Source organism: Siphateles boraxobius, unplaced genomic scaffold (genome assembly GCF_051911475.1).
Source record: "Siphateles boraxobius isolate OS27281-9 unplaced genomic scaffold, OSU_SipBor_1 33, whole genome shotgun sequence".
NCBI lineage: Eukaryota > Metazoa > Chordata > Actinopteri > Cypriniformes > Leuciscidae > Siphateles > Siphateles boraxobius.
This window is the reverse complement of record NW_027508953.1, coordinates 12139848-12165392: the sequence shown is the minus strand read 5'-3', so window position 1 is coordinate 12165392 and position 25545 is coordinate 12139848. Positions and strand designations below refer to the sequence as shown.

At 41.9% G+C, this 25545-nt stretch overlaps 1 protein-coding gene across 1 annotated transcript in view; it reads left to right on the top strand.

Annotated features, from left to right (window-relative positions):
• Nucleotides 1–25545, top strand: part of LOC143701493 (CMP-N-acetylneuraminate-beta-galactosamide-alpha-2,3-sialyltransferase 1-like) — a 142296-nt gene that overhangs the window by 28653 nt on the left and 88098 nt on the right. The window contains exons 3-4 of the mRNA XM_077194822.1: nucleotides 15094–15139; nucleotides 15287–15406. Coding sequence (XP_077050937.1) covers nucleotides 15094–15139; nucleotides 15287–15406 — 166 coding nt within the window. The remainder of the gene's footprint in view (nucleotides 1–15093; nucleotides 15140–15286; nucleotides 15407–25545) is intronic.

Below are 25545 nucleotides of genomic sequence, written 5' to 3'. Positions count from 1 at the left end.
TTTTTCAAGATGTCATTCCGCCCGTGCGTTTCTGGGTGCGGTCGTTCCCTGTCTCTCTCTGATGGTCACAACTGTTGTGTCACGTGTTTGGCTTACAGCACGCTGAGACAGCTTTTGTGGACAGCTCATGTTTTCACTGTGGGAACATGACTGTCGCAGTGTTGAGGGCGAGACTCGCCTTCGTTCGCGGAGAGCGAGTCCCCATTACCATGCCCCACCCTCGGGTGCTGTGTGAGATGGGTGACCGGAGGATAGTGTTGGATGTCCCGCCCGGTAACCATTCCCTGTGGGCTCCTCACTCCTCCCTTCCACTGCAACCACTGGAGCCTCCTGTGTTGTCTGCTGGTCCATCTGTAATGGGTGGGCCAGCGGTTTCACTCGGGGCTCCCCTGGAGGACAGGACGCCGATTGCAGCATCAGAGGGTGAGCTGACTTCTGGAGATGATGACTCGGCTGCATTGTCTCCCTCCGGGAGTTCAATGTTGCCCGAGCCGGATCCAGAATTATCAGCTATGCTGAAACGGGCCGCCGAGGCTGCCGGGCTCGAGTGGAACCTCCACCGTGTCCCGTTCAGTCTCGGTTGGAATCTGGAGTTTGGTATCTTGGGGCGGGCCGCGCTGGTTCTCAGCTCGCCGCCCCAGTGCCTTTCTTTCCCGAAATGCATGGAGAGCTTATCAGGTGGTGAACAGCATCTTTCTCTGCCAGAAACTGCCTGAATAGCTTTTCCCCCTCATTACCCTTGATGGAGGAACGGTGAAGGGTTGCGAGGTGTCCCTCCATTGGAGCGGTCTGTCGACACAGGTGCACCTGTGTCCGGCGGCCGCTGCCTTTTGGGGGGATCCTCGTCTCCCCCCTAAGGCCTGTGAGTTTCGTCCGTTCCGACGGGCAGAGCTTACAAAGCCTGTGGGCAAGCCCCTTCCTCTTGCGTGCCATGGCGTTGCTGCAGGCTAGGGCACCCATGGCATGCACGAGGGTAATCCAGACCGTGCGCTCATAGGTGAGCACCGCACTGCATCCGACCTCACCCTCCGGGGTACGGGTGTCGTAGCGTGCGTGATCGGTCTGGCGATGTGCACCTTGGTGGTCCAGTAGCGCCTTCGTTGGCTCAGCCTGGTTGGTATGGCGGATGCGGACAAGGTTCGGTTCCTGGTCTCCCCAATTTCCCAGGTTGGGCTGGTCGGCGACGCGGTGGAGAACTGCATCAAACAGTTCTCTGCCGCTCAAGCGCAGACGGAGGTCATCCGGCACATCCTGCCCCGGTGGCCAGCTGCTGCCTCCACCCGCCGCCGGTGGCAGCTCCTCCGCCTGCTCGTCGCCGTGGGCGTTCTCCGGCCGCCGCTCCTGCTGGCCCTCCGCAGCAGCCTCCACCCAGGCCTCAGCAGGGAGCCGGCCGCAGTAGAGACGCCCAGCCCGCTCCAGGCGCTGCCAAGCCAGGTGGCAAGCGACAGCGAAAGCATTCCGGAGCGGGCCGCCCAGGAATGGATGAGATGCTCTTGGAGTGGCACGATCACTCCCTCCCCCCGGGTGAGGGCCGGGTGGAGCCTTTGTTTGTGTGTGTGTCTGTTCCGCCGCTGGCTCCCTAAAAAAAAAAAAAAAAAAGCGGAGCAAGCGGTACCCACACTTCAAAGAGAGAGCAATTTCATCTGTTCCTGGGTCCCAAGAGGGCCAGGCTGGCGGGTGTGACCCTGTATAGCCTTACACCCCTCAGCTCCCCCTTGGTCGCCAGCAGGCAGCTTGGTGCGTTCGAGGACCCGGTCATCCGCCTTCTCACGCGCCCCCTGCCGCTTGTGGAGACAGGTAAGTGTTGCACAGCACACTAACACCACTCTCTCTACTTTGCTGCCCCACCTCAGGCTCGGCTACCCCGCTCAAGTCAGTGATAGTCATCACATTAGGTGTTGAGCAGACGTGCTCCTGAAAATTCAGTGATATTCATCACACCGAGTGTTGAGCAGTGCTCCTGACTTGTGCGTGCTTATCTTATCCTGCTGGCGAAGGATTTGATATAGCCGCTCTTCCAGCCGGTACGAAGGCCAGTTGTAAACTCGTTCTTCGTGCTACTAGGTGGTGGGTCGTGACCATCTTGGCCCAAGATTGGTCTGCAGCTTTGACCTGAAAGACATGTGCTTCAGATCTCTACCTCCCGCACCGCAGGCCATCCTGTGTGTTGCGTCTAAGGGTGGAGTATCAGTACAGTGTCCTTCCCCTCGAGTGCTCCAGAGCCCGTTGGGTCTTCAGGTCAACTGGAAGAGAGTAATCTCGCCCACGGGCTGAGTATCTCTTTTCTAGTTTTGGAGAGGTACTCGGTCCAACATGTCTCTCCAATGAGAATGTGTTCAGCTGGTGTTGAAGTGAGAAAGGGTCCCACTGAAAGAACTTTCAGAGGCTCCTGGGGTATATGGTAGTCGCAGCCTTTGGCTCCCTCCATATGTGACCGCTTCAGCGCTAGCTTCACGATCGAGTCCCGAGGTGACCGTGGCAGAGCAGCTCACCCTGTGTGACTATAGTTCATCCCGGTCTGCTGCCAAACCCTCTTCAACAGAGCGGCCATGTACAAAGGGCGTGTTTTAACGGGGGCCTGGGCGACCCCCGACTACACGGGCATTAGTGCCTCGAGTTGTTAGACATTGCGACCGTTGCGCAAGCTTCCCCTGCATGTCACAAACTCACCCGTCACCTCCTCCTTGGAGTCAGACGCTTCTGAGGGCGCCTTATTCCACTCCTCCCGCTTACTCAATCGTGCCGCCATCGAGCCTCACGACAGTTATAGCCAGGGCAATTGGAGACTCCATCCCCTGGGTCCGGCTGGGTCATGACCATTCCGGGGCCGCTCAGTTTCCGCCAGTGTTTGGGTAAACCGAGCGGACTACCCTTGGACAAACACTGGGACTCAGCGGCCCCAGGGGCCCGCAGAAATGCGTTTAACCCCAGTGAGCCTTCTAAAAGTGACTGCGACTCATGGTCGCCTTGCGCCTGCAAGTCAGTGAAATCATCACTCTTCATGTTGAGCAGATTTGCTCCTGAAACTCAGTGAAGTTCATCGCACTCTGGTGTTGAGCAGCAATGCTCCTGTAGCTCAGTGAGTCCATCACAGGTAGCTCAGTGAATTCATCACACGCAGTGCTGAGCAGAAATGCTCCTGGTGCTCAGTGAAGTTCCTCGCACTCAAGTGTTGAGCAGAAATGCTCCTGAAGCTCAGTGAGTTTATCACACTCAGGTGTTGAGCAGTAATGCTCCTGAAGCTCAGTGAACTTGTCACACTCAAGTGCTGAGCAGAAATGCTCCTGTCGCTCAGTGAGGTTCTTCGTACTCAAGTGTTGAGCAGAAATGCTCCTGAAGCTCGGTGAGTTTATCACACTCAGGTGTTGAGCAGGAATGCTCCTGAAGCTCAGTGAACTTGTCACACCCAAGTGCTGAGCAGAAAATGCTCCTGAGCCCAGTGATCTTCACAGGTTGTGTTGAGCAATGCTCCTGTCTTTTGCGCCCGTCACTTGCACCTACGTGCCATGTCAGGAGAGGAACAGGTCTTCATAGTTGCCCCTCATTGGCCCAACTAGACCTGGTTCCCTTCAACAGCCTTCCTGACTTCCCCTGGAAACTCTTTCGGGGACGGGGCACGATGGCACACGCGTTCTTCCCCCGGAGATTCCGGGCGGTCTTACATCTGAACGCGGAGGTTCAGGTGGCTATCACAAGAACATGTGTTAGTTACCATCACTTCTGCGAGCACCCCCTAGAATTGGGTAGCGTGCTTACGCCTTTAGAAGTGGAACCTAGTCGTTGAGTGCGTCTTCTCCCCTGAGGAGATCCTGAAAGCTTTCGATCACTTCAGTGCTCTCTTTCCTGCAAAATGGGTTGCAGTAGGCTGTTTTCCTAAATCACCCTCAAAATGATGTTGCCTCGGTGTTTAAACGACGCTCATCGTGTTGCAGAAGTATGCAGAAGCACGTTCTGATCGTCAGGTTCCTGAGGAGCAAGGTCTTGTAAATCCTTGTGTCCCTCTTTATCCTCTTGGGCCTTGTCCCTGGTGCGACTGCACTGCAGAGACCGCCCCTGAGCCACTGCAGGTAGTGAGTTAAAAATTCTGTTATATCAGTTCTCCTGCTCGCGTGGTCTCTACTAGAGGGTAGGGACTTGCTCGCTTTCGGTCAACGTATTGTGCCTGGAGTCTGGGCCGGCTAACTCTCACAAGCTGAGACCCCGGCTCGGATTGTGCCCAAGGTTCCTACCTCTCCCGTAATAGGAGCAGGTGGTTACCTCTCCCGTAATAGGAGCAGGTGGTGAGCCTGCAAGCGCTGCCCTGGAGGAGGCAGATCCAGCCCTGGCTTCTCTGTCCGATTCGCTTGGACGTGTACAGAATGCAAGTCATAGACCTCAGACCAGCTCTTCAAATATCTGTTGGAATTCAGCAGAGAGGGAAGGCTGTTTCCATGCAAAGTTGCACTTAGTGCTTGCCTTCATTTCGGCAAAGATCCGAGATGCAACATGTCCACTTAGGTGTTGAGCTCCTCTATGATGAGTGTAAAGTGCTCCGCCTGGGCGTTGACGATATACTTTGCTAAACAGATTCTAGAGTTGGGGGCTGGACGACACCTAGTTGAACCGCTGCTTCCCGTGGGCTCCCTTCTCATGAAGCCAGTTTCACCGTAAGCCCGGTTCAAGTGTCGGCTTGCGGCGCCATTCCCCTCCTATGGACTGGATACGTGCGCCTTTCTACTCCAGTTGAGTTCCCTTAAAATTGAACCCTGTTGAGTTCCTCCACACCCCTCCGACGTCGGACGTGCGGAACGTCTGGTGTTAGGCCTACCACTCGTAAGCAGTGTGGAACCTGTGTTAGGCTGGGTCCATATGTTGCGGTCCCTTCGGTGACCCCATATGTGTATTCTTCCACGATACGGCTCCCTGCGGTGAGCCCGTGTCTTCCCTCGGCAGAGTCTCTCTGCCGTCACTGTCCGGTGTGTCTCCCCCCGTCTTAGGCTGGAGCCACCCCAGTGACATTCCATATGTTAGACTGCCCGGTTTCCGCCCAGTTCATATGTGTATTCTCCACATTTCCTCCCTCGGGTTGGATGTGGCTTCCGCAGCGTCCCTTCCTTCCAACGTACGGGGAACGCTTTCCCAGTGGTCCTGTAGGAACAGCAGTGACTTCCCTGGCCTAAGCCCTGTCCTTCCCCGCCTTAAGTTTGCGGGGGCATCAGGAGGCTTTGGTTTAGGCACTGGAAGGTGGCAGCGTTAGTGGCGTGTTCAATGGTTGATCCCATTTCAGTCGCGTCGACTACGTCCGACGTTATCGACTGAAAGGGAACGTCCTGGTTGCGTATGCAACCCACCGTTCCCTGAAGGAGGGAACGGAGGACGTAGTCCCCTTGCCACTACCGCTGGACCACCGCTGACCCCGGGTTACTCTCGGCTCCTCAGCGAAAAGCAACTAGTGCGTGCATCCACTTCCGTATTTATACCCACGCCGCGGGGGCGGAGTGTGTGATGCGAATCACGCACGCCAATTACATTGGCTCGTTCAATAGTACTCGAAGATGATAGGCTCCCTAGCGTGATCCCATTTCAGTCGCGTCGACTACGTCCTCCGTTCCCTCCTTCAGGGAACGGTGGGTTGCATACGCAAACAGGACGTTACATTTAGACCTTATTGTTGTCATATCATTTTCTGCACTGCACTGCAGGCATTAACAGGCAAAATACCATGTTTATAATCATTCAACAATGCATTTCCATTATATTTTTACATTTGCATTAAATATTCAGTTTTAGTCACAGTAACTGTAATTGACATGATGTCCTTCTTTCTCTTCATTTTGGTGAGAACTATAGAGCAAAAGCAATGGGGACCAAGAAGTGTATTAATTCATTTACTGAAAATAACTGACTTGCTAGGTAACTACCTAACTAAACGGTAACTAATCGTTTACAGGGTTCCTGCACACTTTTTAAAGTCAAATTTAAGGCTTTTTAAGACCTAAAGAAATCCAAATTCATACCGTACAATAGGGGTGTGAAATATTGACAAAAATATATCTCAATATTTTCAATGTTTTGTTGATAATTAGATGATATTTTACTGATTGTGTTTTTGTGCTGGTGCCATGGCTGGTTAGGCCTGTTGTTGACAGCAGACTCACAAAGATATTCATATTTTTTAATATTCTATGCAGTGGTCAGTTAACAGCAGGGACTGAAATTAATTTTTTTATTAATTTTTTATTCATTTAATTTGCCACCTTAAATTAATTTCCAGGGGCATTTTCACCTATATATGGACATTCTTTCTAAACTTATTTAGAGTTATGAATCACCGTTTATGTCAAATACTAACATTCAAATTATACAGTAATTATACTTATTTATACAATAATACTTAATTATACAATAATTATACAGTACCACTGTTACCAGTCAAATTAAATAATTTAATCTAAATCCATCTTTGCAGTGCAGTCTAGAGGTGACACAGAAGCGGCATTAATATATTTACACTCCATTTATAATTGCATAAATAAAGCTATGAGATTTTTTTTAAATCAATATTTAAATATGAAATGATTTCTAATTTTAATGTTTTAATTAAAGGGTACTTTAAATATGAAACTTAAACCGCCAGTAGGCGGCGGCAAGTCACGGTCTTAATAAATGAGTTGAGGGATTCATTCATTCAACCGATTTGTTAAAAGGGCTGATTCATTCGGGAAAGGAGCAAGTGATTCCTTCAAAACGCGGATTTCAGTCAATAAATCATCGCTGTCTGTTGCATTGAGACTCTGCTACGGTTTCATTTTGAAATTCTAGTCGGCGAAATAAATGGAAAACAAACAATTTTGACAATATTGTGTCTAAAAAGTAACTCCCAATGTTAACTTATTGTTAATTTAACTGTTGTATAACATCAATATCACAGTTGCAATTGTGCACGGGAAAACGGCACTCTTGCTGATCTGATATTCTAATATAAGAACATAATATGATATAAACATAAGACATAAACTAATTTGGGGACATAGCCTACCTATGAACCGCACACAGCAGTGAAATGACGATAGACAAATAGGATGTCAGCTCACAGTGCCTCGTATACAGTTAAAACATCGATTACAATATCATAATAGACAATACACATCGCACACCCGATACGCACATAAAGAATGAACTTGCAACTGAACTGACATTTACCAGCTTTCTCCTTCTCTCCTCTCTCGCGTGCAGGAGACAGACGTTATTCTGCCGTTATTCTGCGTTATTCCCGCGTATGTGATGCGAATTGTCACGTGAACAAGCAAATCCAAAAAGATAGAATAATAAAAAAAATTATACGCATACAACGATAACAACGATAGCAAAAAAACAGTTTTGTAAAAATATTTCACACTCCACATTTAGGGAGGCCACAAGGGGGGCCAAGCTTGTTGTCACAGGGGCACGGGCCCCCCTGGCCCCCCTCTAGAACCGCCACTGGTATAACATACATGACAAAATGAAGCGAAACTATCCTTCTGGTCACGAATCCTAATGACAAAGATTAATTAATGATATTAAGAAAAGGATCCATGATCTCTGGAAGCATCTCTTTCAAGAGCTTAATTTGTATAGGGTCTAACATACATGTTGTTGATGTAGATGATTTAACTAGTCTAGACAATTTATCCTCTCCTGGAGACTACAATGCACTGGCTTATTCGATACCGTAGTAGACGGTTACATAGTTATAATTTTCTCTCTAATATTATCAATCTTGTAAGTAAAGAAGTTTAAAAACTCATTACTGCTGTGCTGTTTGGATATGTCTGGGGTTCAAGCTTTATTTCTCATATAATTTAGCCACTGTTTTAAATAAATACCTTGGGTTGTGTTTGTTTTTTTCTAAGAGGGTTGAAAAATTAGCAGATCTTGCGGTTTTTAAGGCCTTTCTGCACGCAATCGTGCTCTCTCTCCACGACATGCAAAAAAACTGTAGTTTTATTTTCTACCAGTTGCGCTCCATTTTTTTTGGCTGCTCCCTTAAGGGCCAGAGTGTGCTTGTTGTACCACGGCGTTGGACTATTTTCTTTAATCTTCTCTAAGCGCAAAGGACCAACTGTGTCTAAAGTGCTGGAAAAGAGAGTCTCAATCATTTCTGTTGCAACATCAAGTTCTTCTAAGCTACCTGGGATGCTGACTAGATGAAACTGACCAGGAAGATTATTTATAAAGCAGTGGCAGAAGTGATGGTTCTACCATATTTATAACACAGAGTCGGCTTTGCAACCTTGGCTAAATTAAGTTTACATGAGATTCAATAATAATCTGAGATGTCATCGATCTGCTGCAGAATTTCAACGGCATCAACATTGATTCCACGTGACAATATTAGATTCTAAAGTATTATTACGACAATGAGTAGGTCCTGACACGTTTTGTCTAACTCCAATAGAGTTTAGAATGTCTGTAGTAGTAGTAACCCTTTATTGTCACATAGTAACAAGTACCAGTGAAATTGGCCATCAATCTGTCCATACAAACATACAATATGACGGGGTAGACAGGACAGGAAGACAGGGAATTGAGGAAAAATACAGCATGACATGAGGAGAGGTGAGGAGAAAAAAAGGCAACCCCTGAACTATTCTCCTGTAAGGAGTACAGTGTGGGAATAGGAAAAAAAAACACCTCAGCAACATGAGCACATAATCAGTACACTCTACAACATGAACAAGACTTGCAACAGGGGTGGGGAGTGGGGGATGGAGGTAGCCCAGCACAGGCAAGCAGCCATCCAGTCCTGCAGCCATTCTCGGCGCTGGTCACAGACCCACCTGTCAGACTGGGGGTACAAAGCGGCGAAGGCGAGGGATGGGGTGTGGGGTGGATGCATATCTGTGTATATGTAAGTTCATGTGTGTGTAGGCCTGGAGAGAGTCGCTAAGCCAGCACCATAATCTTAGTGCCTCAGTCCGCAGGATTGTCATAGCGATACACAGCAAGTTACCATGGAGACAACCTTGATCAGGTCCCATACAGAGTCAACAATCACCAGGTGTCTGGGGAGTCGGGATAGGAACGCAAGAGCGGCTCACTGCAGTGCTCTTCCGGGAGAGTTGTTGTTCCAACAGCGGCCTTGGCCAAGGCCAATGCTGGTTGGGGGGTGCCGAAACAGATAAGATTGGGATTGTTTGGTCTTCGGGCGAGTAGCCACATTAAATTTACACAGGCTATTCTCCTGGTCCATTTTGGTCTCTGAAACGATCCAATTGCCTTTCCAAAGCTGTGAGCTTCTCCATGATGTTATCCATATTGTGGTTCATAGACACAGTCTGAGTGCTTACAGCTCTGAACACCAATTCAATCATGACGGGCAGCCTTGTGGCGCTTTGGACAGCTGTCACCGTCTTCTTAATTCCTAGATAAACCAGGGCAATGCCTAATCCAATCAGCAGAAGACCTGTTATCATGGTGCCGAATAGGTAGATATCTTCCTCCACGTAAAGAGCCGCCAGACACACGACCTGCCACCTCTCCCACGCGTCCATTGTGTAGCCAGCTGCGAACGTTCCGGCAGGGCAGTCAGGTTCCCCCGAACCCAAGCTTCTCGTAGAGAAGATGGTGTCAATTGCGTTGAGAGACCAGTTGATCAAATCCATAATTTCTTAGTTTGGGGAGCAGTGCAGCGAGAGTTTCTCAAAGTACAAGATAGTAGACTAGACGTGACGAGAGAAGCAAAGCAGGAGAGGTAAGGGGAGGGAGAGGGAGAGAAAATGCGACTGCCTTCATTGAGAGCAAAAGGAGAAAAACAAATATGCTGTAAATGCTAATGCCAATGTGCCTTTTTCATTATCTACATGGATATTAAAATCACCAACAGTTAGGACTTTATCTGCAGCCAGTAATAATTCTCATAGAAAATCAGCAAATTCTTTGATAAAATCTGAATGGTGCCCTGGTGGCCTGTATACAGTAGCCAGCACAAATGTCAAATGGGATTTATCACTTACACTATATAACGTTACAGAAAGCACCATCACTTCAAAAGAACTTTATTTGAAACTAGACTTCTGAGTAACACTGAAGATTTTGCTATAAATTGCAGCAATACCTCCCCCTTTTCCTTTTAAACGGGCCTCATGTTTATAGCAGTAATCTTGGGGGGTGGACTCATTAAGTAATGTAATTGTCTGGTTTTACCCAAGATTCTGTCAAACACAGCACATCTAGGTTATGGTCTGTAATCATACCATTAACAATAAGTGCTTTTGAAGAAAGGGATTGAATATTCAGCAACCCAAGCTTTATCGTTTGTTCATCTGCATTATATTTGTTTTTTATTTGTTGAACATCAGTAAAAATTTTACCCTTAAATGGGTTTGGGAGTTTTTTAGTATTTCCTTGTTCGGTGAACAGACACAGTCTCTATGTGATGATATCTAGGTGAAAGAGTCTCTATGTGATGGGATTTATCTGACCTCAGTGACTTGAGACAGCTAGCAGACGGTCGGTTTAGCCAGTCTATCTGCTTCCTGACCTAAGCCCTAGATTGTCACGTTTGATCTCTAAGACTATGGGCCCTATTTTAACGATCTGAAACGCAAGTATCAAATGCAAAACAGTCAAACGCAAAACACAAAGTAACTTTGTGAGCGGATCTCGGCGGGATAAATGACTCTTGCGCCCGATGCAAATCTAAAATGGGTTGGTGTGAAGTAGCTACATTACTCATAGGTGTGGTTTGGGCATAACGTTAAATAAACCAGAGCATCATCTCACATACAAATCTAAAATGGGTTGGTGTGAAGTAGCTACATTACTCATAGGTGTGCGCGCTTGTTCCATGGCCTGAATAATTTAGGTAAATGTGTAACCTAGATTTATGCCTAGTTTTTCACATCTTCATGGATACCACAGTGACTTCCCTCGTGTGGTAATACTTTTTCCTTATGTATGGATTGCAAAAATGGGAACTGCTGCATTTGTGTAGATGAGAGAAGCAAATGGTATGCACGTTGTGCACACGCTACATTATGGCCAAGCATGCGCCCTTAAAATAGCATCTGAATAACGCGCCACTGAATTTAGACTAGGTTTTTCCAGGTCTGTAGCAGAATAGTTTTCTGAAACTGCAAAATAGCTCCGGGGATGTTTGCACTGGAACACGCCGCCTCTTTTCGCTGAAACGCGCCCGGGAGCACAAGTTCATTCCATAATTTACCGACGTGCGTCTGTGGAGGGCAAAGTCTGCTGTGCGTTGGGTGTGTAAAATAGGAATGATACACGCATCGGTGTACAAAGTCAATTGCGCTGGTTGCAAGATAGGGCCCTATGTGTCATATTACTAGATAGAAGAGCAGCACCATCCTGGGAGGGATGAATATCTCTTTTCAACAGGTCAGGTCTGCCCCAAAAATCACTCCTTTGAACAGGAAGGGGGCCAGAGCAAATTACAGTGCCTGGCATCGCACTTGCAAGTTCACACACCTCTTTAATGTTCATTTTAGTGATCTCCGACTGGGGAAGTGTTGAAATGTGACATGAATTGCAAGTGACAATAATAGGAGAAGACATGAATCACCGTGTTTGTTGGTCAACTCACCACAGTTGTTGGCCAACTCACCACAGTTGTTGATGGACTTGAAAATGCACCAACAAAAAATACGGCAAACACGGATGGCAGATAAACAGGCTAGTGGGAGGCGAGCGATTTTGCGAGCGATAGTGATTTAGATTAAAGGTAGCGAAGTCAGATCAATGTGACAGACAAAATTAGATAATATCAGTTATCTGGTTGATGAGACGGTATATTTAGCGATATAAACAACAAGGAATGATAGTAAATAGAGATTCAAAACGGAAAGCTATACGGAGCTTACAGATGCAAACCACACGCAGCAAGACACAAGACAGCGAGGCAGACCGGAGCAATCGATGCACAAAACACATGTCAGCTAATGCGATCATAAAACAAATTAACAGCAAATAATCTCAAAACTGCCTAAGTTTATCGAATGAAATGTCGAACCGAAGCTTTTATGAACTCTGTCTACTCCGTCTGTGTTTTGATCATCATTGTGAATCCCATCCGGACGTAGTCTTTGACAAACATTTAATTTTCTCAGCTTTTTGTTTAAATGAAACTTTTTTAAATGAAACTTCAACATTCAAGTATTGATAAAAAAAGATGCATGAAGCTAGAAAAAAATGTTTTTAAAAGGGAAAGGGTTAAAGTACAGTTAAATGTATATTTCAAATATAAATAATACCTAAATAGGAACATAGTAGTATACTTGAAGTGCAAACATAATATATAGAAAACTATAAGTACGATCTTATGTTCAATTAAAATTTACAAGTATACTTGCAGCATAAAACTACTAAACTAGTAGTTTACTGAGGCCCCATCCACACTACTACGTTTTAGTTTAGAAACGGAGACCTTTTGCTACGTTTGCACCTCCCGTCCAGACCAAAACGGCAAAAACGAAGACCTAAATTGGAGAAGTTTAGAAACGCTGCCGACCCCGTATTGCGTTTTGACTCTCTTGAGGGCGTTTTAGTGAAGACGGGTCAAAACGGAGGACTTTAGCAACGATGCAGAGGCTCACGCTCGGCTCTCTGATTGGGTGTCATACAACGGAAGAAAACATACAACAACATTCTGGACTACCAGTTACATTAGTGCAAGTACATTCTGCATTTTACACTGCTACAACTGAGCCTGGGTTCTCCAAAGGTTTTTTTCTCCATTCTGTCACCTGATGGAGTTTTGGTTCCTTGCCACTGTTGCCTTTCTTCGCCTTTCTTCACCTTTGTCGCCATTGGCTTTTGGCTTGCTTAGTTGGGGATATTTAATTTTGTATTTAACAATACTATTACAACATTGTTTTCCTGTTATCTCTGTAAAGCTGCTTTGAAACAATCTGTATTGTCAAAAGCGCTATATAAATAAAGGTGACTTGACTTGACTATAACTGCCTACATCCGCCGGAGGCAAGCTATTATTCGAGCGATCTGTGACAATTCCCGTGTGCAGCGGCGGTATCGAGCGTACATGGAGTGTCGGTTTTGGGTTAAGCCGGGAAGAACCAGACCATGGTGGGATAATTTTACCAGTGAAGCTGTGGTTCCTATGGTGTGAAAACTTTTGAATGTCCAGATCGGCACTTATCAACCTCAGCGAAATCTGAGGAATAGTCAATCTGTTTCCTGTTTACACTGGCATGCCCAGTGTAGGTGAATGGTCACGTGATCCACGTTTTCAGTCGTTTTAATGTGAACGGAGATCAATTCTAATACACAGCTAAAACGCTAGTGTGGACAGAGATCGTATTCATTTCAATTCTCCTTTTCCAAACTTAAACGCAGTAGTGTGGATGGGGCCTGAGAGTATACTTCAAAGTGTACTTTCATAAACAAAAAAAAAATTGCATTTGACTAGTAAACTGTCAGTAAACCGATAAGTTCACTTGTAATATAGTTGCAGTACAAATGAAAAAGTAGTTGTAAACTAGTTGTTTACTGTTACACTTAAAAGTATACATTTATAAACTAAAAAGTGGGCATATTGAATCCCAAGTATTGAAACTACTAGTATCTAGTATCTACTACTAGTATCTAGTACACGTCAATATTGAATCATCTAATACATTGATATTAGCATACTACATAAAGTGTACTTAATAAAATGAACTTAAAATATACTTTTTTTTGTAAGGGTACCCAACCATACCAAGGAATATTGATGATACTGGGACAAACGATATAGAGAGTGGTGATGGTTCGCAGGTTCCACAGCAGATCAGTTGATGGGTTCAAGAGGAAAGATGAGCAAAAACAAAACACGAATACCAGCGGGTAGCGGCAGCACAACCATGCCTAGTGTTCTCACGCAAACCGGAAAGTGACTGGGATATATGTACCAAGTGACTCTGAATGTGGCGTTGTTGTTGGTGCCAGACAGGCTGGTCTGAGTATTTCAGAAACTGCTGATCTATTGGGATTTTCACACACTATGGGTGAAAATGCCTTGTTGATGCCAGAGGTCAGAGGAGAATGGCTAGACTGGTTTGAGCTGATAGAAAGGCAACAGTAACTTAAATAACCACTCGTTACAACCCAGGTATGCAGAAGAGCTGAACGCACAACACGTCAATCCTTGAAGCAGATGGGCTACAGCAGCAGAAGACAATACCAAGTGCTCCTCTTGTCAGCAAAGAACAGGAAACTAAGGCTACAATTCACACGGGCTTACCAAAATTGGACAATTGAAGATTGGAAAAATGTTCCCTGGTCTGATGAGTCTCGATTTCTGCTGCAAAATACAGATTGTAGGGTCAGAATTTGGCCTAAACAACATGAAAGCATTTGTCCTGCCTTGTATAAATGGTTCAGACTGGTGTTGGTGGTGTAATGGTGTGGGGGATATTTCCTTAGCACACTTTAGGCATTTAGTACCAAGTGAGCTTGGCACTAAGCATTAAACACCAAAGCCTACCTGAGTATTGTTTCTGACCATGTTCATCCCTTTCTGACCACAGTGTACCCATCTTCTGATGGCTACTTCCAGCAGGATAACACACCATGCTACAAAGCTCAAATCATCTCAACTGGTTTCCTGGACATGACAATGAGTTCACTGTACTAAAATGGCCTCCACAGTCACCAGATCTCAATCCAACAGAGCACCTTTGGAATGTGGTGGAACGGGAGATTCGCATCATGGATGTGCAGCCGATGAATCTGCCACAACTGCATGTTGCTATTATGTCAATATAGACCAAAATTTCTGAGGAATGTTCTGAGGAACACTTTGTTGAATCTATGCCACAAAGAATTAAGGCAGTTCTAAAGGCAAAAGGGGGTCCAACCCCGTACTAGCAAGGTGTACCTAATAAAATGGCCGGTGAGTGTATCACATTACTTTTACTTTTACCATAAAGACATCACTTTATTTCAACATTGCCCACTCTGCTGCTTCAGCCTGTAGATTTTTTCCCTCATCTTTTTCATCTTTGTATATTTACATATAGTTTTTAAAGTTTGCCCTAGAAGCATTGCAATTGTAAAAAAAAAATAATAATAGCCTTTTTCCCTTTGTTTTTTTTCTTTTCTTTTCTTTAGAACATATGTTCCAGTAAAACCCACAATAAAAGCAAACAAGGACAAGGTGAGTAGCAGCACTTAGTCAATAAGTGATTCAATATATTTACCAACCAGTTAAACAACCTATCAGGCATTCACAATCAAAACATGTTTTAATATTACATTTGAATAACACTTAAATATAATGATTGTCTAATTGTTCCGGCCTCAGGTGATGATCCTCCATCCTGGTTTTCTGAAATATATTCAAGAGCGCTGGCTGCAGAAACATGGCAGATATCCATCCACTGGTTTTATTACACTCATATTTGCCTTGCACATCTGTGACCAGGTAAAACTCATAGAATATTAAATTATAGAATATTAAAAGGAAGCACCTTTGTTATAACACACACAAACAATTGAGGTAGTGAGAATAAGTCTGTGTGCAGTAAATTATACTCGTCATAGCTTGACAAAGCAACATTTAAAAGCTTAGTCTTAAAAGGTGTATTAAAAAATAAAGTGTAATAGATTTGCCATTTAGATTTAATATGAAACTTAACTATTATGTATAGTTTGAAAAATGTATAATTTAGAACTTTAAACTTACAATGCATGATGTAAGTTCTGTTCATAATGGTGAGGGCGGTGTAACCATTTTTTAAAGGGGTGGGTATAATGCCCATTTTCACAAGATGTAAAATAAGTCTCTGATGAACCCAGAATGTGTATGTGAAGTTTTAGCTCAAAATACCCCACAGATTATTTTTTGCAGCATGTTAAAACTGTCCCTTTTTGAGGGTGAGCAAAAACATGTAGTTTTGTGTGTGTCCCTAATGAGCTGCTGCTCCCGGCACAGAAGGCGGAGCTTTAAAATCTTGTGTGTGTGTGTGTGTGTGTGTGTGTGTGTGTGTGTGTGTGTGTGTGTGTGTGTGTGTGTGTGTGTGTGTGTGTGTGTGTGTGTGTGTGTGTGTGTGTGTGTGTGTGTGTGTGTGTGTGTGTGTGTGTGTGTGTGTGTGTGTGTGTGTGTGTGCATGTGTGTGTTAGCAGCTCCGATTACCTCACGCAGACAAGCACTAAAATGTCAGAAACTGTTCTGCCTTTTATGTTTAAACTGGTATCGGACATTGTTTGAGATGAAGAAGTGACAACATGTAGAATGCAACAGGACGTTTCTAAATGGTTAGTTGATGAATTTATGTTGCTATTGAATTTGTGTAATGTACTGTATTGCATGTGAAAAGACGGATGCAACAGTTTGAGTATACTCACAAATGTGCTCTACTATAACAACTCTTCCTCTTCTCAACATGGACTGCATGTTCCCGGGGGCGGGGTTTATGTAAATTTGAGGGTTAGTTATGTCACTAACCCAGGTAGAATGTCGTGTAGTCCCTACCAGCCGTTTGTTGTAGTCCTTAAAAAACGATTTGTTTATAAGCATTTAAAAGAACTTTGCAGATATTGTTTATGCTCAAACAGCAACATTACACACTAACTAAAGTTAGAAAAGCAAAATCATAATCAACCACCACTTTAATGTTTGATCTCATCCATAGTACTTTAAAATACAATAATCTGTTAAATTTAAATGAGTCGGATACATTGTGGACTGCACAAGACTGTGCATGTGATTCGTGTTTGAAAAAATGTGTAAGAAAGCGACTCATCTTAGATACAGATTTAGTGTATTTTTATAATTTAGGTGAGATACTTAATATTCTATCTAGACAGCATTTGATTGGACAGAAAATCTGATGAGAAACTGAGGTGCAGAGCAAAATCGTTTATTCGTATTGGTGATGGAGAACTGTAGGGCTGTCGCGATAACTGCAATATTGTAGTACCACGCTACTAACAGGCCAACTGCAAAGGAATGCAAGTAACCGGAGCAACCGCAATATTTGCATGTTTTCTTTTTTCATAAGGCTATACCCTTCTTGTTTTGACCCATATGTATTGAATATTAAATAAGTTAATAATGATCAACAGCGCCAGGAAACCGCTGGAAAAAAGTCACGCATTGAATCAATGCAAGCATCAGGTTCAGCGTTACCCATGCGAGGCATTGCTGGTCAGCTGAGCCTTGAAAAGTGGAGCTCAAAGTTAAAAATGATTAACACCTTGTTTCATTACATCAATATTTTAATAAATCAGCGTTTTTGAACGTGTTCGTTGAATGAACTGTTTAATGACTCACTCAAAGTCAGTCTGTTGCCGTAACGATGCGCTGACAGCCTTTCAATGCGCAGACGCTGTTTAGTTTCGGTTACATTGGTTACTTAAAATGCCCTCGTTTTGTGCATGCTGACCACGTCGTAACAATTATTTATATAGCAACAAATAAATCAAAATGAATAAATAAATAAATGGCGATAATACCGCATATCGCGCTATTTAGCCACTCAAAATTACCGCAAGGGAAATTCCTTCACCGCGACAGCCCTAGAGAACTGTGAATTTTGCATTTATACCCTTAGTTAGTTTCTGTGCCTTGTCTTAAGTTATCATTACTACCTGGAAGTTATCATCATCTGTTTATTGGATTATCTTACTTTATTTCTTTATTTCTATTAAATACCACTTTACTGATCCTCAAGCCTGATCTTTCTGAATCCACACAATATGTGTGTTGGCAGTGTGTGAACACAATGACTCTACAATGATAAAAATCTACCCACTCCTTTTTTTTAAATCCCCATTAAACCAAAGCAGTTTTATGAGACATGCCGTTTTCATTCTCTGAGCAGTGTGACATCACACATTTAAGGGGACTTTCACACTGGCAGTTTAGTTTGGAACGGGGCACGGTTCGCATGAAAAATCGCTAATGTGAACGCTGTCATGGGACCCAGGTGCACACTGGGGTAACGAACTCGAGACTGCCTGGAGGAGGTGGTCTGAGTTCTGTTGCTCCCGAACCGTGCTGCGATTCGCGTGTATGTGAAAACAACACGGACTCGGATGCGCACTTGTTCAGGAAGTAAAGTATCCTGCGCATGCGTTTTAGCCGATTATGATGTATTAAGTTAAATAAAACACACGTAAGGGATGAAGATTTACCCTGGATACGAGCAAGAGTGAGTCTGCAGTGTATTTGCGCATAGTGGGTGCAATCAGGGAAACAAATTAATGGAAATCCACTGTCTCCTCAAAAGAGTCCATTTGCAAGCAGCGGAAAGACAGATTATGTGAAACACACACACAGTTAACCTGCGTTGTTTACTCAGCTATGAATAATAGCACCAAATTAATAAAAAAACACAATATATTGACCCACGTCGTGTTTTCTATCATGTGCTGCGCACGTTTGCAATGACGTAAGATGCACGCAAATGCACCAGAGTTCGATAGAATCAAGTTGAGTGTGAAACCAGACCAACGCTGCGGGGGGCGCCGGGAACAATCGCGCCCGGGTTCGGACCGCAGCAAACGAGCCCAGTGTAAAAGCCCCCTTAGACACACGATGATCATTTACTCCTGTCTGCCTTGCTGCTGGTTTGTGTCTGAATGCTCCGAATATCTTTCTTCTTTGAATCTCTATTTACTATCATTCCTTGTTGTTTATATTGCTAAATATAACTTACTCATCCACATATATTAGATATTGTCTAATATTGCCTATCAAATTAATCTGACATCACTAGCTTTTATCTAAATTGTTATCGCTAGCACAACAAGCTAGTATTTCACTAGCCTTTTAATCTGCCATTCGTGCTTGTCGTCTTGTGCGCATTTGCGCCTTTTACGAGTCCATCAAACAACTGTGGTGACTCATCAGTCAACAAGCACGGTGAGTAATGTCTTCTCCTGTTATTGTCACTTGCACTTCGTGTCACATGTATAGTATAGCAGACATCCCTCCCGGAAGCTGCTGGAGTCTCCCGCATTTTGATAGCGGCTCCCTGATTCCCGCAAATTAGTTCAAATCTCCCGGAATCTAGAGCTTGCCAGCTCCAAACCGTGTAGCGTGCGCACGGCAGAGAGGGAGAGAGCGAGAGCGAGACCTTGCGTGTGTGTGCAAATATGCATGTGTGCCTAATGAAGCGCATGTACCAGGGATGTCTGGTATAGCCTTCTCTGTCAGCAGTGAGGGTTACACATGTGATAAATGCAGGGCGATAGTCAGGCTGATGGAGAAGATTTTAGAACTAGAGACACACATCCAAACTTTAATCGAGGATAGTAAGAATGCTAACTGGCTAAACTGACCGTCTGCTAGCTGTCTCACGTCACTGAAGTCAGATAAATCCCATCACATAGAGACTCTTTCACCTAGATATCATCATATAGAGACTGTGTCTGTTCCACAAATTAAGAAATACAAAAAACTCTCAAACTCATTTAAGGCGAGACATGGCAGGCAAAAACATTGTTTTGTTTTTTCTCACTGGTTAATTTTGAGATTTTGGGTGAAAAAGTCTTCTTTCAGACTTGTGCTGAAAAAAAGTCCAAAATACACATTTAGGTCTTTATTTTACTACACTTTGTCTGTTTGGGTGTGTAGATTTCGCCTAAATTCATCAAAAGTTGGCGTTCTAAATCATCACGCTGATCCGCGATCGCTGTCTGCACCCTATCACATATACCGTTAGAAAGCTCTCTCTCTCCTTTGCAATGCTGTCGGATCCAAATATATAAATTTCCTGTTTATCAGCAACCAATCATGAAAGTAAAATGGGCGATTTAACTCAAAATGCACAATCTCATTGGCTGATGCCAATTTCTGACAACGTGATTCGTTCAGAATCGTAACGGGACGCGCTCTGACATTATATAAATACATCACATACATACTATACACACTATATAAAACAATTACATTACACAACACATTTCAGTTTTTGGATAATATAATTACTTTATAATACTAAACAAATCTAACAAAAATGAACAGTTGATGTATTGTTTTGATGTGTTGTTTTGGAAGTTATGATCAGTGATGGATGAAGCAATAATGAGTTTTGGATGTTAAACAGTGTGATACATGGATTTTTCTTGGACCTAAAACAATTTTTTTCTGTAATTCATGGCTTTCACTAGAAATTAGTGGAATTTTGCCATAAAAATCTTTAAAGGCCGTTTTCTCAAAATAAGTTTTTTTTTCACACTTCGAGTGACGATTTCCCACTTCTTTTGCACCTACATACATCAAACTTTACAGTCGTATTGTGAAGGTTTGTCCAGAGGGATTTGTTGATATATCATTCTTGGCCTGATTTATGTGACATTTTATGCCTAAAAATAGGGCGGAAATCAATTTAAGGCTATTGGCAGTATTTTCTGATTTACATGGTAACAAAAGGAGATATTCATAATCCCCTCTGGTAATGTGTTTTCATTGCATATATCAACAAAATGCTAAAATAATTTTGAACCTTGTTTTTTTTCAATGGTCAGATTCGTCACTTCAAAATGTATTTAATTAGATATACCGGTAGCCTGATTAGCATTTTTACACATAAAATTACAGAAAACGGTGCAATACATTTTTTCTCCTATTCATGTGAGTAATCAACTGGTAAAGTTTCATGGTAATATCTGTAAGTTAAAAATTTTACCCTATTCACCTGTAGTGTCTCGCCTTAAGGGTAAAAATTGAATTGATGTTAAACCAATACAAAACAGATATAATACAGATGAAGAAATGATTAAGCTTGAGTTGCTGAATATTCGATCCCTTACTTCAAAAGCACAGATTATAACCTAGATGTGCTGCGTCTGACAGAAACCTGGCGAAAACCAGACAATTACATTACTTTAAATGAGTCCACCCCCTGTTGTGGTTTTCAATCTCTCTGAAAAATAACTTCGCAGAGATCTTTGATGCCAGAAATAATTAGTCTTTATTTTCGAACGCCGTCCCGTTCCATAGAACGGCCCTCTAACGCTCTGGCCCTCCGGCCCACTGGCCTTCCAGCGCGCACCCTATAGATAGTTTTGGGTAAAGGTCTTTTACCATGTGACTTCTCAGAATAGAATTTTCTGCAGCAAACAACATTCCATTCAAGGTTTTCACATACACAGAGGAAATCCAAAGTCACAGACAGAAGAAATAATTGTGTCCAAATATATAGCAAAATTACTTGTTTTCTAGATAATAAAATCTTCAACATTCCCTCCTCTGAGGCTTATATGTGGTGGATTAAGCCACCACACTCCTGAGGAGCACTCGAGCCAAACATCTTCTTCCATACATTTCTATTTCTGTTAGTTGTTCTTTCTTTTTTGTTTAATGGAAAAAGTAAAAGACTTGAGTTCTCCCTAATCAGACAAACTTAAACATTGTTATAAGTGTGTGTATACATTTGTTCTTGCATTGCATGTTATTGTCACAGTTATGTAGAGTATATCAAACATAAAAGTCTCTTATACTATTGAAAGTTTTCTTGCGGTGTAGATATCCTCTAGGGTCTGGCTCATCAATCATCTTCTTCGTCCTCAATTCCTCATTTACTGGAATCAACATCCAGGGTTTGTAAATATCAATTTGGTTGCCCTTTCAAATTAGTTTTCCGCATTTCCATTCGTTTAACCGTGGTTTTCCAACTAATGATCTTAATATACAAAGTACACAACAGAATAATAACCCACTTTCAATATTGCATCTCCAAAAAACATCCCTAATTGAGCAAATCTTAATTTTCCAAACTTTTCCTTAACTTCTGCTCTTAAGTTTTTCTTGACTCAATCGTAATCGCTAAATTTTCCTCCCTGCGCAATATTATGTAGTAAAAGTGCAACACTGATCACCAGACATAAGTCATTCTACTTTTTTCATATAATTGTTTTTCTCCTAATGCAGACAAAGCATTATAATAAATATCTGCTTATTATAGTAGTCTAATTGATTTATTATGCATTTTTGTTCTACTTGATCCATATGACTATTAATTCAGAATATGGCTGGGTAAACATAACTCTCTCATTTTTATCACTTCTTATGAGAGAATATCATTTCTTAATTCGAAGAATCCATCTTTTAGTCAGTCAATTTTAGTGAACAGAACACTTTACACCTATCTAATAAATTGCAATACATTTCACTTACTGTCTATTTTATTACCAAATTTAAACAATAAATTCCATTTTGACCTTTTTAATCTCGCGTGTTGCTTCTCCTCATTGTAGCTCCTCAGTTCAAGACTAAACTGAATACTTTTTCTTCTTTTCTACTAATTTCTAAATAAACTATCATGAATAAACTAATTAGGTCTCATGTAATCACTCTAACTAAGAAAGCTTCAGAGCAATGTTACATTTATCTCATAATAGTCATTCAATAAACTCATTAGACAATTAGAAAAATAACTCTAGCAAATAACTTTTTGCACTCTTACATGTTCCTTATATGTACATTTCTTTTTCTTTATATCTAACAATCTAAAAGTTTGTCTATCAACCATTTAAACCATTAGCATTATAACTTAAGTATTATTAAAACTTCCTTGTGTTCGTATGCAACTTATTTTTAATCTTCAATACTTCTGTTTAGTTGACATATAATCTGTCATTATTTCTGATAGACTTCCAATCTAAGGATTAATTCTCTGTCAGAGATTTAATTTCTGTTCCTGCCCCTCCTCTGCTGATTTCATTGCTTTTACTCATCTATACCATGTCCACATAATCCATTACCAAGTGTTTTAATAGTTCTTCTGGTATACTGATATATGGCCTATTTTTGTCGCTGTTCTTTTCTTAACTTTGTTTTTGCCACAAATTTCACAAAACTTTGCAAAAATGCCTTTTAATTTAAAATGCCTTTAATTTTAATTTTTAACTTTATTTTAAATTTTAATTTCCTTACCTTACTCCCCCCTTTGCGCACTGGTTTAAAACCATTGCGCATCTGGACTGAGAATATTCAAAAGTATTCATTGGTTCGACAATCTGTCCTTCATGTGAATGCCAAATATCTAATTTTTTGACCCCCCTCTGGTGCCATTTAGATTGTTCACAAGGGCCTGTTTGTTATTGGATTTCAATAACTTCCTCTAAGTCTATAAACTTTCTATACTTTCTATCAAGCACTACTTGATATAATTTTAGCTAATCAATTGTATATTGAATCAAAATGTATTCTTATCAATTAAAATTAAAATTTAATATTTGTTAATACTTGCTTTAATTTCAACTGTAGCCTTAAATTAATTAAGTATACCCTTGTATTGACAAGTTACATCTGAGTACCCCTTAAAATTTATTTTAAAGTAATTTTTAGTTCTAATTTTTTCCTTCATGAATTGTCTTAATTCCCATTATGCTATATCAATTTCTTAAATTAATTGTTAACATTATTTTAGTTTCTTTTCTTAATTAGTCATTATCATTGTTTTCTATGTTGCGTAATATATTTTTCGCTTCAATCATTTTTGTTATGGTGGGGTTATTATTAAGTTGCTACTGAATCTATTCAAGGGCTGAACATTCATTCATAGGAAAGTTGGTTGATGTTGACTATTGATTGAGTTTGTACTCATCTCTGTTGATTCTCTCTTCTTTGCACAGTTCCTCTCATTACTGTGTTTCTGGTCAAGTTTGTCTTCTTTTTCCATTCATGATTTGATCATTCTGTTAGTCTTGTCATATTTACATCTTTCACCAGGGTGACTCTTGAGTCGTTCATTGCAATGAACTCTTTCTCTCATTGTCAGCATGTCCTTGATCCCTCACTTCAGTTGGTGTATTTTAAGTTGAGAGACATGAACTCAAATGTCACTCTGTTGATCACTTCCTCTGAAATTACAAAGCACAGTTACTGATTCTTTTTGTTAGACTTGTTCCAGAATCCTTCCTGGAATTGAGCTGCTGCTATCTGTAAATTAAAGCTTAATTATTTTTGTTAGTGAAAACAACATCATGTGATTTCAATCATCTGCTCATCTGTCCCTTTGTCCTTCTCGATGTTACCTGTAGAAAGGTCATGTGGGCTGAGTGGTGTCCTTTCTGCTTTCATTAAAAAACAGTGCTTCAATCCATATATTCTCATTTGTTTTTCATAAATTTGACTTTTCATCATTATTTGCAACTTTTTGCATTTTTCTCACAATAAATTCCCAATGTACCCTTATAATTAGTCAATTCAACTCAGTTACCCCTTTGTCTTGAGTTCCACTATCAACCCACTATTTATTAGGCATCTTGGACAATACTCAACCCACTTTGTTACAATACAAAAGTTACAAGACAATATTTCATACTTTTGACATAGATCAGCTCCATCATGATATGCTGAAAAGAAAGGCAGATATGTTATGCGCTGCGCAAATGTGGCACTGTTTTTTCTCTTTTTATTTTTCTCTTTTCATTCTTTGTTTTTTCATATTGTTGCTTCAGTTCCTTAACCAAATTTAACCAAATCCATCCATGGTCATTATTTTATTGGGCAGAATTTGCCCTGTGGGCACACGTTAAATTTTAAATACAGCTGTATTGGCAAAATAATTAATTTGCCTTAGTGTCTCTTCAGGCACCATCTCTCACTCATTCACACTCAGTGTCTCTCTCACACACACTGGCCAGCATACACTCTTGCAGGTTGTGCTCTAAATGTGGCATCCTATAATTTTAGCCAAGGGTTGATCAGGTCAACACAACTATGTCAAACACTATTGAGAAGTGTCAATGATCATAAGGTTTAGTTTAACACCGTTGTTATAATCCTTTTTTTTTCTTTTTACAAATTCTAATAGACTAAGTATTTTAGAATAATAAGCCTGCCAATTGTAATTTTTCAAATACATTTTGTCATTTGTTTTTCTGATTTTTCCTATTCTTTTTTGTTTTTTGCTCATGAGCTGCTTTAAGAAATTGGAGATCTCTGCATAATCTTGGATCCATGGCCAACAACATTTCCATCTCATTATCCCAGTTCTGACAGCATTTTTTGCGATTTCATAAGCTTGGACTTTTGGAATAATTTTTTCTCCAATCTATATCTCTAAAAACTTACCAAAACAAAATGGAGTGACCAGTATCATTGTTGTGCAAACAATAATAATTATTTGACATTTTGCGTCTATCTTTTTCTTTTCTACAGAATAATTTTTCTCATGCTTTTAAGCCCTATAGTTGTTTAATGTAATAGCCCTCACTATACCAAATCCAGCCTCAGTTTGAACTATTTGGTGAGTTGAGCACCCACTTGTCTCTTTCAGTGTATTTTCTTTCTTTATATGGCTGGACTTGAACCTATACTGAAAAAGCAGAGAGGGTTAGTTTAGCAGAGAATAGAAAGAATTGCTTACAAGACCAGTGAATAATCAGAATGAATAAAGTTAATCTAGTAATTAACTCAATTTGAAGCATTCTTTATAGAGCGATCATTGAAGTTGCCACACCTGTGTTGCCAGTAAGGGAAGGATGTCGGTCAGTTTTTCTGTTTTTAGATTATCAGTCTGTTGAAGCTTCTTGGCTGTCGCTCTGCATGTGTCGTCAGCCTGTCACTCAAAGGCTTGGTGTAGTAGACTGGAATATAGGCTCTGT